Source organism: Alosa alosa, chromosome 18, assembly GCF_017589495.1.
Source record: "Alosa alosa isolate M-15738 ecotype Scorff River chromosome 18, AALO_Geno_1.1, whole genome shotgun sequence".
Taxonomy (NCBI): domain Eukaryota; kingdom Metazoa; phylum Chordata; class Actinopteri; order Clupeiformes; family Clupeidae; genus Alosa; species Alosa alosa.
Genome location: NC_063206.1, coordinates 14,420,739 through 14,435,256, shown reverse-complemented (window position 1 = coordinate 14,435,256; position 14,518 = coordinate 14,420,739). Strand labels below are relative to the sequence as shown.

General features: G+C 45.7%; 1 protein-coding gene across 11 annotated transcripts in view; it reads left to right on the top strand.

The window, feature by feature from the left end:
* The window catches only part of camk2g2 (calcium/calmodulin-dependent protein kinase (CaM kinase) II gamma 2), a 62,850-nt gene extending 50,282 nt beyond the window's left edge, over positions 1-12,568 (top strand). For all 11 annotated transcript variants that reach the window (XM_048269655.1, XM_048269651.1, XM_048269662.1 and 8 more), the window contains 5 exons: positions 638-692; positions 7,063-7,138; positions 7,247-7,341; positions 8,170-8,420; positions 8,883-12,568. In XM_048269655.1, the coding sequence (XP_048125612.1) occupies positions 638-692; positions 7,063-7,138; positions 7,247-7,341; positions 8,170-8,402 (459 nt within the window). In that variant the 3' untranslated portion in view covers positions 8,403-8,420; positions 8,883-12,568. The remainder of the gene's footprint in view (positions 1-637; positions 693-7,062; positions 7,139-7,246; positions 7,342-8,169; positions 8,421-8,882) is intronic.
* The last annotated feature ends 1,950 nt before the right edge of the window (positions 12,569-14,518 follow it).

Here is a 14,518-nt window from a genome sequence, read left to right as displayed (position 1 = left end):
CTCTCTCTCTCCCTTTCTCTCTATCTCTCTCTCTCTCTCTCTCTCTCTCTCTCTCTCTCTTCTCTCTTTTCTATCTATCTGTCTCTTTCTGTCTTTCTCTCTCTCTCACTGTCTTTCTCTCTCCTCTCCTTTCTATCTATCTTCTGCCAGTCTCTCCTCTCTCTCTCTCTCCTTTCTATCTATCTATCTATCTCTCTCTCTCACTCTCACTTTCTCTCTCTCTCTCTCTCTCTCTCTCTCTCTCTCCTTTCTCTCTCTCTCTCTCACTCTCTCTCTCTCTCTCTCTCTCACTGTCACTTTCTCTCTCTCTCTCTCTCTCTCCTTTCTATCTATCTATCTATCTATCTATCTATCTCTCTCTCACACTCTCTCTCTCTCTCTCTCTTTCTATCTATCTATCTATCTATCTATCTATCTCTCTCTCTCTCTCCTTTCTATCTATCTATCTATCTCCCATTCTGTCTTTCTCTCTCTCTCTCTCTCTCTCTCTCCTTTCTATCTATCTATCTATCTATCTATCTCCCATTCTCTCTTTCTCTCTCTCTCTCTCTCTCTCACTCGCTCACCCTTACCTGTGTTCTTCTCTCTTGTCCCCCCCCCCCCCCCGTGCCTGTGTTGCTCATGTGTTTGTCCACAGGGCTCGGACGAGAGCTGCAACACCACAGAAGAGGAGGACATGAAGGGTAGGAAAGGTACTCTATCAGCCCTCCACGTACTCTGCACCTTTTTCTCTCTCCTCTCGCACCTTCCTCCTCCTCATCCTCCGGGGGGAGTAGCCTAGTCAAGATAATCTCAACGCAAGACCGATTCATTGCATTGATAGATGTCCTGTGTCTTCTGTTGTTTGAATAGTGTTAATGTGTAATAATAACACTCATGACTGTTGAAATTATGATGAAGAGTTTAAGATTTAGATCTTGTTTTGCTTTTGCTTGAGAAACACTTGAGGTCCAGTGGAAAGGGAGGTGGGGGGGGGTGATGAAGGAAGACACCCAGACATAAGGACGGACAAAAAGAGAGAGAGAGGGAGAAAGACTTCGAGAGAGAGATTGATGCTGGGTAGACATAAACAGAGGAAGAGACCCGTGCTGCAGCCTGACAGGCCCTTGATGGCGCGGTATGACTAAGAGGTGGGAAGGAACACCGTCGGAGGATGTCGGGAGATTTACTGCTAGACACACACACACGCACACACTCACACACACACTCACAGAGCCTTAAGTGGCAGGCGCTGACAGAGTGGGGCTCGTTTGCGGCTGGATGCTGAAGGGGGTCAGAGTGAATGATGTGTCCCATGATGCCTCAGGCTTGGCGCTCGCCGTCCCGCGGCCGGCACGCTCAGGTCATTAATGAAGGTCTAGGATGGGATGGGTCCCACATGGCTTATTACAAATGGATGAGACATGCTTACAATGTGACTCCTGACCTCAATGTCCACACAAACAAGTACACCCTTCTGAATACACATACACACACTCACTAGTGAATGCACAAACACACACACACACACACACACACACACACACACACACACACTGGTTAACGGATACAGATACACACAACACACCAATGCAGACATACACATACACCCATCCAGACTTGTATTTTATTGCAGGTATTTTACATTGCTCATGACCACACCTGTGTTATTGTAACAAAGTAGATCAATGTTATTCCAGTCTACATCTTGTGCTGGGCTGGAGTGTGTTTGGCTAGGGCCTTGTGTGTGTTCATGTTTTATGCTTTGCCCTAATCTAACTGGAGGTGAGAAGAGTTTAATGGCTTATGCCAGCCACGGAGTTTAGGAAGATTTACTGTCTGTTTTTATGGCTTTTCTCACAGGTTAGGTCACGCAAAGGTTTAGTGGGGCAATCGTGCACAGACTACTTTGTTCAGAAACTGGACACACACACACACACACACACACTAAAGAGAGAGAGAGAGAGACTGACTGACACACACACACACACACAGTGGTGAGCTAAGTTCCCATCCCTGACCAGGAGAGTGAGGGCCTTCTCTGAGGGCAGCTGGTCAGAGGAACAGTGGCGTTGTGCAGACCTCCTGGCTGCTCTGCTCCGCTGACGCCATACACACCCAACGCCCTACATTCCCAACCTCACTGCAAATATGCTGCCAACAGTGGAGGCTTTCAAGACCTGTACACCCCCCACACACACACACACACTCCCTCTATTTCACTATATACTGTACACACAAACACACACAAATCTCATACACATACAGTCTGCTGTGAAAAAATAGTCCGTAGTGCATATATCTATAAAGCACATGCATATTACAGTAGATGAAACACACACACACACACACACACACACACACACACACACACAAAGTTGCATAAGGCTTAAGATGGACTTTTTCCCCTCGGATCTCACAGCCCAGCCAGTGTGTGTCCAGACTGGGCGAGCGCTAGTCACCCCTCTGGCTCTCTCTCTCTCCGCTGCCAGCGTTGCCATACCAGGGAACAGTGTGGCCCTGGCCGCCAGCATGGAATGCACTGGAGAATCTATCAGGCAGCGACAGAGAGAATCGGCCTTTGTCCACCACCCTGGCGTGCATTGCATGATAAAAAAAAAATAAAAATAAAAAAAAAAAAAAGCTTTGGAAATACCCGTATTAATCCTCAGTCATATGGTGCTGCAGTCCTGAGGCGAGCAAGGGACCCCTAAGTTGGGAGACGGCACACGGACAGGGTGTGACCGTTTCCAGCAGTTCAGTTTCCCGCAGGGCACTGTCCAGTGTCGCGGCCGCCCTCGCCACACGGTTGGTAGGCAGGTAACCTGAAATGATGGAGGAGTCAAGCTGGGACTGCATTAGAGCAGTCGAGGGCTGCAGGGAGCCTTGGAGGAGTGAAGTAGAGCAGAGAGAGCGGAGGGTGTGATTGATGGTTGTGGTGCTGCTGACTGAATCCTTCCCCTTGAACAAACACACACACACACACACACTCATCTAAGCTGAGGAGGAAAACCTTCAGAAAGTGAAAGTCCTACCATGTCATGGTTCTACCCCTGAATTAAATGATCTACCTGGCTGATAGATTGTGCTAATTAGAATCCGGATTAGTGAATTGTTGGAACCAATCCATGGTAGGGCTTTTGCGTGTTTGTGTGATGGTGTATCCTGTGGCGGGTGTACTGCAGCAGGTCCGACAGAGACTCTGAGCAGTGACAGTGCTATGGGCAGCCAGTCCAGCACCTTCGAGGAGCCCACCACCCCGACATCCACAGAGTCCCCAGCACCTCCTCCTCCTCCACCCACCCAAACCCAAAGCTGCCAGTCCCCTCGTAAGTCACCTGCGGTGACCCTCACCCAACACTTCATGAAGACTCTCAAAGCAAGGGCACTGGGTTTTACTTGACCCACTGGGACCATTGTCTTAATCCACAGGCACCCTTACCAGGCAAACGTTGTCCCCTTCCTTACCCAAGTCTTGCAGTGAGACGCTTCATGGAGACAGCTGAGTGACCTGACCTCTGACCTGAGTGACCTTTGCCCTCTCTGGGCACTCTTGCCTTTTTTTAGAGTGGCCTTGACAGCACACCTGTGCTGGTCAGCTTATCTCAAAACCAGTCTCAGAGATACGCACAACATTAGATCTAGTGATTATGCTGCTGGTTCTTCCACTTCACTGTCCCAGCTGTGGAAAGGCCAGCGTGCCTCATCTCTCCCTGTTTTGCCTCTTATTCTTCTTGCCGCAGAATGGTGCTGACCTTCCAATGCTCAGTGACCTTTTCATGTATTTTGTCTGAGTGATGGCGACACCCCTTATGTATGACAGCTGAGCACTATGCTGGTCCTACATGGTCTGTTAATCCCATATATATGTGTGTGTGTGTGTGTTTGTCTGTGAGCAAGAGTGTCTCTGTGTTAGTATGTGTGAAGGCACTTGTGTGCAAGCTTCCGAGTATGTCTGTAGATTGAGTGTATCAATACTGCCCTCTGCTGCTGTGTTTGCAGTACTGACAGGCTTTCTTTCCCTGCCTTCTGAGAGCTTTCACTGCTGGTATGTTGTGTGCTGTGGGTTGAAACGGTGTGTGTGTGTGTGTGTGTGTGTGTGTGAGTGTGTATCTCTATGCATGTGTGTAGCTGCGCTCTCCTGTGTATCTCCAATTGTTGCATGCTTGGGTGTTTGCTGTGACGTAGTTAAGTGTGTGTCTGTGCGGGGCCTCCACGCTGTCTGCATCTGAATTGTGCGTTGCCTTCCACCTCCAGCCGCCCTGTTGCATGACGACTGCAAGCGCGGCGCTCAGAACAGCTCTGGGCTGAGCTCCGGCCCTGACCGCGAGCCCGCTGCTCCCCCACCAGCATCCACACCTGCAGGGGGCAGCAGCGGTGCGGCACCGCAGCGTAAGTGCAGCACTCCTCCATGGGTGAAGAGTTAAGACTTCCTCATCTCCCTTCACTACTGCTGTACAGGCCAGGCCTCCTTCCCCCTGCTGCCAGCTTTGCTTTGTTCACGTCTGTCTGTCTGTCTCTGTCTGTCTGTCTGTCTGTCTGTCTGTCTGTCTGCCTGTGTCTGTGTTTGCCTCGGTGCAGGCAGTTCATCAGTTCTTGAAGATTACCAGCTGTATACACAAAACGTCCATCTGTTATTTGCTCTCTGTATACAAGATGTGGCGACGGCTTTAAGTGGGTGTGATTGGTTGAGCTTTGTGTGAAGTCACAAGCATGCGGTTTCTTAAACAAACAACAGTGTTGTCTGTGATATTGTCCAGAAAGCTTCGCTAATGGGAGTGTGATCACACCGTGCTGTTGTGAGAGGGTTTGGAACATTAAGGCCAGGATTCTGGACTTGGAGGGTTTGTTTAGACTACTGAACTGGATTCCTCTGAGCCTCTAGGTTTATGGGATGGATGGAGAAGGAGATTTGGGGGGTATTCCATCAACCTCGCTAAAGGCCCAACCGGGCTTATTTCGATAAGTCTCGCTAATTTTAGTGAGAATTCCGTTCCATTAATGAGGTTAACGTGAATCCCAGCTTGGTAACCATGGGAATTTATGCCACAGAACTAACCTGCTCCGTAGCAGGTTAACTTTCAAGCTAAATTAAGCTGTGTTGCAAAAAAAAACAATCAGTCGGAAAACAAGTCCAAAAGATGGTTCCTTCAACCTGTGCTCAGCGTCACCTGTAGCCTACAACTTCAAAAATAGAAGTAGGCCTATAGAAATGTTTTTTCCGACAGTGCACCAAGCATGAATTTACACATTCACTAGCTCCAAAGAATCTATGAAGATTATACGATTAAATATGTTTTAACTTCACATGCGTGTGGTTCTAGGAATCGTGCTACTCTACGTCACTTACGTTCGGTGGTGGTGTAACGTGCAACGAGATGGCATTGCAAAGGAATTACTTTCTTGAGTGTTCGCAGACTCGCTTCCCATATTCCCATATGTATTAAGGCTACATTGTTTATCACCTTGATAATGGCATTTTTAGTTATAATCTTTGATAAAAGACATATGTCTGCTGCTGATAAAGGGTCATGCACATTTGGTAGGCTGTCCAGTGACAGCTTTGCCAGTGGGCTTTCTTATATCTGATGCAAGCCAAAGGATAATTATTCTGTAGCCTAGGCAGCTAATAATTAAAACTGTTTCATGTGTCGACGGTTGTTCATGAATGTTAAATCAACTGTGTGCTACACAGATTAAATACTAGGCATAAATTGAATTGAAAGCCATTGTATTTTTTTTAGATAATTTTATTTCAAACACTTTGGGACTTATGGGAGACAATAGGCTATTATGTTGATAATAATTTATTTTATGACCACCTACACCTATAGACAATAAGTGAACTCTTTTAATATAAGAACGTAGGTTATAGATAGTTTTGAATATATGCCAAAGTTGTTTTTGAGTTTATACTATTTATTCATTCACTCGTTTTGTTAAGCATAGACTGTATAGTATTTGTGTTCAAGAGTGAAGCCAATCAAACTCGCAATTGATTTCAAACCATTAGCATTGCTGTTTTTTAAAATGTATGCTTTCATTATTCTCTAATTTCTGTAGGCAATCTTTTTTCTCTCGATGTTAAATTTGAAAATCCTGTAGATGGCGCTTGCCTATCGAACAGAAATCGCCTAGTATTGTCTTAATTTTTCGACATATAATCGCTCTTTTAGACAATCTACTGTTTTGGTCTACTTTTCTACCTCGTGCACGAGCAGAGATGAAGCTGAACTAAACCTCGCTTGAGAGTTCAGCCCCCCCCCCCAATACACAGCACATTGTCTCATGAGGAAGCTTCCCCAACACACATATTGCACACTGCCCTCTTCCCACATACACAGCACACTATCCCATCTCCCCTGTCATCCCCCCAACACACACACCAAGACCCCTGGCAGTTGGGTTAGCCTTGAGCCGTGGATCTGCCCAAAGGTTTCTTCCCTTGGTAAGGAGTTTTCCTTGCCCCTGTTGCTCTTGGGTGCTCCTTGTTGGTGCCCCCACCCAATCCCAATCCTCCCCACCTTTTTTTATGCAGCCCTTGCCACTTAATCCCCCCCCCCCCATTAATGCACAAATAGGCTGACACCAGACATAATTTCACTGCATTTCTTACTTCCAGTAACTATATGCATGTGACAATAAACTTCCTTGTATCCTTGTAATAAACGAGGCCAAGATGCCGATAACTTGAGTTAATGGAACGGCTTCAGCCCCAAGTGAAAGTCTACGCTAGTTCAAGCCGCCTTCATTAGCGAGGTTGATGGAGTACCCCCTTGGGGTGTCTTGTTAGTCAGATAGCACTTCTTGTCTTCCTCTCTCTCTCTTTGGGCTCCCATCCAGTCTGTTTCTGTGTTTTCCTTCATCAGCAAACATGGGCATAACTTTGCCTGGGAGATGTTAGTGTTGTAGGTCTTAGTTCAGTATAGAATGTGGGCTTGGGGTGGGTTGGGTGGGGATTAGGGCATGCGGTTCTGAGGACATTGCGGTTTAAGCCTCTGGTGGTGTCTCTGGTCATGTGATGATATTTGTCTTTGTCCTCTCACCTCCACACTCCCTATTTCCATGCTCCACGATGTTCAGCTCGCAAGCAGGAGATCATCAAGATCACTGAGCAGCTGATCGAGGCCATCAACAATGGGGACTTTGAAGCTTACACGTGAGTATTACGACACCAGACCATCATCACCACCACCGCCCTGAGCCTTCTGTTCCCTCGCCATCCCCCATGATGGAGGCTCACGTTGTCTCCGCTCTTCTCTTACAGGAGAATCTGTGATCCTAGCCTGACCTCCTTCGAGCCAGAGACCCTGGGGAACCTGGTGGAGGGCATGGATTTCCACAAATTCTACTTTGAGAACCGTGCGTACAGTAGTTTCAAGGCAGAGCCCCACATGTCTGCTTTTTTCTGATTGATTATCAAGCCCTGTTGGCAGCGCTAGGAAATCCAATAGCAACGTTCAGGGGAAGGAATGCACTGCCAAAGTTGGACGGTTTCCCAGCGTGTAGGTTGTTGTTAAGGGTTCACATTTGAGTCCAAAAAAGAAATCTGACCACCCTCTGGCGAAAAGTTATTTAATCTTTCAATAATGGCTGTTCAGTATGCGCCTCTATGCCCATTAATGTTTCACCAGCATCAAAATGGCACAGCTAAGGGATGTGATTAGTTGAGCTTTGTGTAAAGTCACAAGTCTCAAGTCTGTGTTACTGCCCGAAGAGCTTGACTAATGGGAGTGCGATCACACCATGCTGTTGTGAGATGGTTTGAAACATGGAAAGAATTTGGTCATGAAGTCTGTGTCCTTAGGAGTCAGACTATTCCACTGATTTATTCTTCCCACATACCACCTCCTGGATGTCAGATTTTAGGGCAATCCATAATGAATGGGTTTGGAATCAGGATCTGAATCAGACTGCATATTGAGACGAGTTTACTGTAGACTGAGCAGCAATAAGTGTCTCTGTAATCATTCACTTGATTCACTCGCAGACAGAGAGTCAACACTACTGATTTGAAAATGATTCACTGTGCACTAATAATAATAATAATAATAATAATAATAATACAGATGTACAAGTTGAAATCTGTAACTGTAAACAGATCAAATATAAAAACAACAAAACAAACAAAAAGTAGAAAGCCAAATACTATCTGTAAATATCTTTAAAGTCCTCTGTTGCCCCCTGCAGTACTGAGCAAGAACAGCAAGCCTGTGCACACAACCATTCTGAATCCACACGTGCACCTGATCGGCGAAGACGCGGCGTGCATCGCCTACATCCGCCTGACGCAGTACATGGATGCGCAGGGCCGCCCTCGCTCATGCCAGTCGGAGGAGACACGCGTGTGGCACCGCCGCGATGCCAAATGGCTCAATGTGCATTTCCACTGCTCAGGCGCGCCTGCCGCACCGCTCCAGTGAAGCCCCAGCCAGCCACAGGTGGAGTCAGCCAGCAGGGCAGCAGCACACACACACACACACACACACACACACACACACACTCTCACTCTCTCTCACACACACTCTCACTCTCTCTCACACACACACTCACACACACTGTTTCTGTACTCTCAAACCCCCCTCACACACCACAAACATTCAACAGCAGAGGACTGATGCTCTAGTCTAAAGCATTTAGAGTCTAAAGCTTTCATTTTAACTAGTTAGTACTTACACACACACACACACACACACACAGTGGTCCTCCTGGTAGCGATTGGTTCTAGCAACATCAAGATGCTGGGTTCAAAACCCCCAGACAACACACACACAATTATACTGTACTGTCAGTTAATGAGTACAGAGCACATACAAATATGCACATTTGCTGGTTTGTTCACACAGGTATGAAATACACACATACTTACAGATACTTAAGTCTGTCCTCTTCCATGTCTCTAGCTTGCCTGAAGTCTGAAGCTGATTGGAGCATTTCTTCTCCGTGGTCGGATTGGCGCCAGGAGTCTGGCTGGAAGAGACCTGTTGAAGATTAGGAACCACAAGGGATTAAAAAAACAACCTTACAAAGTAAAACACATATATATTTTAAAAAAAGCCACATTGTTGTGTGTGCAATACCACCACCACTACTACCACGACCTCCTTTTGAGTCCAAACCCTTAGACCAGGGGAGCGTGGGGCTGGGCCACTCCTAGTCTTCTGGATGGTGCATGCTTCTGATGGCCCTCAAGAGGGCGCTGTCTTGTCCTTTCTTCACCATCTGTTTTGCCTGTTGTTCGGAGAAGTTGTGTTTTTTATTTTTATTTTAAGGGTGTTTCGCAGTATTAACATGTGCAACCTATTTGAAACTTCACGTCAAATCGAGGACTGAGAGGTTAATTGTCGATTGCAGTTCAGAAATGTGAATTCTGCTCTTTTTGTTTTTTGTTTTGAAGAGCACACACCTTTTAGTGAGTGGTGATGTGAGAATTCCTTTATTCCTGTTTGCTTAACACAAATCTTAACATGTTTGTGTTTGTTTATTTGTTTGTTTTGTACGCAGAGATGTGGGGTGGGATGAGGCCTCAAAGGGAAGGGATAAAGACTAAATTATGTATAACTAATATGAGAAGTTAAAAGCACCAAAGTGTAGACGTTAGACGTATTTAGAAGAGACGTTTTAATGTTGCTTTTGTTGGGGGAGGGAGGGAACAGGGGATCAAATGTAGGAGTGTTTTTTTAAGTATTTTCTTGTGTTTTTGTGGAACTCTTGATTTTTATCTCCTGAATGATATACTCCTGCTGTATTTGAAAGTATTTAGTGTTTAACAGAATTGTTTTAAAAGGGGAGGGGGTGAACAGGGGCTTTATTTAACATTGTTATGTATTCATAGATATTTATACAGAGAGAGGTTAAAGTCTTTAGTGTCAGGCTTTGGGGAGTGGAGGAGTGCGTAGTGTGTGTGTGTGTGTGTGTGTGGGACTGTATGGGACTGTATGAGAGAGAGTGTGTGTGTGTGTGTTCTCCAGCTCATTGCTGGCCGTGTTGTGCTTTTTTCAAACTTTTTTCCACCCCTCTTATCTCCCACTCGCATGGGAACCAGATGTCATGAGCTCTGATTGGCTGTGGACCTCAGTGCTCCCGCCTACTCTTGTGTCCTCAATGCCTCCCTCCCTCCCCTCTGGCGGTCAGAACCTGAAGTTGCAGAACACTCACCGTTTGTTTATGATTGGCGTTCCGGCGGTTTCAGAGTTCACTGTTACTGTCTCCGATGCACAAGGGGGCGCTAAACACTACAACTCGGCCCACCGCTCTCACTTCTGCACACAAGCACTGATCTCAAAGCCCTTTTTTAATGCATATCGTTTTTTTTCTATTCTCTCTTCTAAGCATGTTTGGTTGGTTCGTTTGTTTCTGGTTATGGGGTGGGGGAGGGGCGGGGGAAATATGGCCTGTACTGTTTTTGCACATAAGCTTGAGACTCTATGCTGTTCTTGTTCACGTTCTGTGGACTCCCTCTCTATTCTCTCTGCAACTTCAGGTTATTACTTCCCTTCCAAGGGTCGTTCCCTCGCTCTCTCCCTCCCTCCCTTTCCAGAGGAGAGGGAACCCGACATCCAGCCCGTAGCTAAGGAAGCCCACTCCGTTTGTCCGCCCACTTGCATGTCCAGTGTCCTCAATGTTCAAGTCCTGTTCTGAGATTGTGTGGTCTTTTTGTTGTCCCCCCACCCCTACACCCCCCGTCTCCACTTTGCTGTTCGCTGTTCCTTGGTAGCAAGGGTGGGAGGGGCTATGCGGTGACACAGAAACACTGGGTGTGCTGGGGGTGTGGTGATTGGTCAGATGGTTATCGAATGATGTTGGATTGGTGGAATAGAAGGATGGAGAGTAGCATGGGATAGAGGAAGGCTGAGGGGCTAAAGTTAAGCTGAAGGCAATCGAAAGTTTGATGACGTATTTGTTGCTGTTTTTGTTTGTAAGTGTTCCTTCCTGTTTAGTATTTGTAGTGTTGGTATTAGTATGACAAATCTGATCTGTTGTGCTGGAGCTGTACGTACTTATCTGGTGGCGGTCACTCACGGAGGGATGGACCCAATCACTGAAGTCCCCTCTTTCCGTCCACCCCTGTGCTTGCACACGCACACACACACGCGCACATGCACGCACACACACACACACACACACACACACACACTCTCACTCTCACTCTCACTCTCTCTTACACTTGGTTATACTGTACTACTACCCAATACATTCACTCGCATTAACACAGAGCTCAATAAACATATAACTGAAGGGCACGGGTACATTTACACATGCACGCACACACAAACACAGACATGTGCTATGAGCTCCCTTTAAAGAACATATCTGTGTGTCAATGGTGTATCAATTCAGCACTGTTTTTTTCACTGTAGAAAATGTTGTGTGTGTATCTTGTAATGCCGGAGGGTCATGCCTGCTATGTGACCCTTGTTGACCTTTGTGTCGAGCCATCGTGCTTTGCTCCATAGTGTTTGTTGATACAGGGCAGAGAGGAGACATGGGGGGGATCACTATCAGGAAAGGATAAAAATTGCAGTCTATTTTCAAGACTTTTTTAACAAACAAAAAGAGAGTAAGTCCAAACTCTGCCCAAGTCCTCACATGTGTGTTTTGTCGTGAGCTGCCCCCTCACCCCGCACCGCGTGACGGCCGACCGTGCCACTCCTCAGGGGCACACTGTGACACCTACCCAACCTTCGCCATCAGATGCCCCACTCCGTCCTAACGCCCCCGCGCCAACCTTGCGATGTGTAGTTCTGACTTGCGTGATGTTTTAACTGTACCGTTCAGTCCTCTTATGGAGGGTGGGTTGGAGGTGGGGTCGCAGTGGGCCTGCATCACTTTCTCACGCTCACTGAGCTTCCACCGTCACCACCACCCTTCCCACCTCGTACCCGTTCCCCCACCCCCCACTTCCGTCTTGACCTCACTGTTGTGTCGTTCATTCAGCCTTGGGAATGTTCATTTGTAAGAGTTTAATGCAGTTTGCTTAAAAGCCGCCATATTTCAGTAAAAAATAAAATAAATCAAGACTTTGAAAGGGATGACCGAGAAACAGATACGATAATCATGGTCTGAACATGATCCCCTGTGTAGTACTATGAGAGCCTTGATGTACTCAAAAAATAACAACTCCTGAAAAGCCACTCACTTTTAACTACTAAACATATATGCAGTTTTACAAGTGGAGGAAATATGCATGTCTACTTTCTGGTAATAATTTTCACTGTCTGTGTTTAGTTAAAAAATGGCAATCTATATATGTTACCTGCATCCTCAAGGTAATGAAATGGCTCTGTCTCAGATACTAAAATGAAGTGATGTACAATGTTTTTTAATGGACAAAAAGATTAACAAAGCCTTAGCTTGGTATGTTCCCCTATATTAGTGAATTTATTGCATTTAAACCATATGTTATGGGGCTTCATATGACTATACTCTGAGTTTTAAATTGGATGCTGGATTTTTGCATGATCATATGATTAATAAAACTATGAATTAAAAAAAAATATCAAGTGTTTGTTTGAATGTTGGTAGATCATCATAGATTTGTTATTGAAATGATCTGAAGGTATTTAATAAAAATAACATTTCAATGCTGGTCATGTCTTTTTGTCTTTTGCTCTGAAGACCATTTGGTATTTTGAGCTTCAGACAGTGTGGTACACTGCCCCAACTTTAGACACCTTACCCGGGTGTAAATTTGAGAAGATTAATCATAGACTAAATTAGTTTGGCCATCCAGTCACCACTCACATAGCACTTGCATACTGACACGGCCTCATCCATTGTCTGAGCACCCCTCCTGTTATATTTAGATATTAACCCACCACTGGTGTGATGTTTATGCTGATAACTTTAACTAACCTCTGAAGAGCATTCTGCAAACGCAGAACTAAGCTCAGAAAAATATATGATAAGCTTATAGCCAATATGATATATCTTGTGGCCAAAAATATGTTGAAAACAACTAAACAGGGTGCACTTGAGGCTTCTGAATTGGATTAAGACGACAAAATATGATGACAGAGGGAAGAAATCTATAATTTAAAGGTATAGCTGACTGACTGTAAAGCTCCCATCACTGGCCACGTCCACCATCGGTGAATGGGCTGAAGTTCTGGTATGGGTAGCGCCGGCGGTCATCGCTATTTCATAAGGGCTTCCAGCAAGGGATTAGACTCGTTTGGCAATCACAGCAGAATAACTAGGCAGCTGTAGAGGCAGATTACTCTCCTGCTCTTGAAAACAAGGTGTCACTATGTCTCCTCTAATTTCCTTTGAGTCTGGCCTTTCTGATGACTGGGCTTCTGCATTGGGGAACTATGTGTCCTGTTGTCTGGTGGCTGACCAGGCAGCCCCTAAGCCCCCATGAGCACAACTTCACTGTAATTGGCTCATTCACTCCCTCACTCTCCACCTCAAGCTGGTGTGTGGTGAGCGTTCTGGCGCATAATGGCTGCCGTGCATCACCCAGGTGGGTGCTACACATTAGTGGTGGTTACTAGTGATGACCCCTAATTATTATTGTTCACTGTAGAGGGGTCTTTTCCAGTGTTGGGAACATCCTCGTATTTAATACATAATGCACTACATGTGGAATAACCATGACGTACTGTAGATATTCATTAAATAGTGCACAATGTGGCGAATGAGTGGATGCCCATTGTGTTGCTGAGTGAGTACTGAAAAGTGAACTCTTAGGTTCTGAAATGTCACACATCAATCATATGCTCACTGACATCAGCGCAAATGATAATTTCTAGTTGTAACTGACTACATGGAACGCCCATGAGTTACAGTGCAGTCATAGGAATTAGGTTAATATGTGAACTTTCTCAGAGGGGACTTCCCTCGCCATAGGGAAAACTCTTCATGTTTTGTTTGTGTGAACCTGGTTGGAGCGGCCAAGTTGGATTCTGATGTGTAACCTGATCAGGAGCATCTTGTCAAGATATGATGAATTTTCTTGTGACCTCCACCTGGGAAAATATGTTCTCTGTTAATAGTTTGTTTATTTCACTAAGAAGGGCTGGAGCTTCAGAATTCCTCAAATTAAAATAACTTTAGGGATATACCTTGTAGGGCATACAGTATCTTTCAAATTGTCAAGTCAGTGGGTGCTAATACTATCCACTACATGACTAGTTTGACTAAAAAAGATTTTGATAACCTCCATCACAATCTCTCTCTGCATTATGAAATAAAAATTAAAACGATACCGTGTTGTAATGAAATGTGTGAAATCTTCTTTGAGTCTCAGGTGTCAGGGGAATGTGATATTTACCTGAAGCTCCCATTGCAAGTAGTTTCTCTGATGTCACACCATTCTCATTATATCAGAGTAAGTGCAGGGTTCTGGGGGCACAGGCCTATTTTTGGAAGGGTATCTTAGCAGTGTCCTCTGAGTGACAGCACAAGTGTGCTGTTGGACCCTCCCTTCATCCAGCACAAGATTCCACTGGACTCTCACCCTTTTGCCTGCTCTCTCTCTCTCTCTCTCTCTCTCTCTCTCTCTCTCTATTTTAACTCCCTAAGTCACTGTATCCCT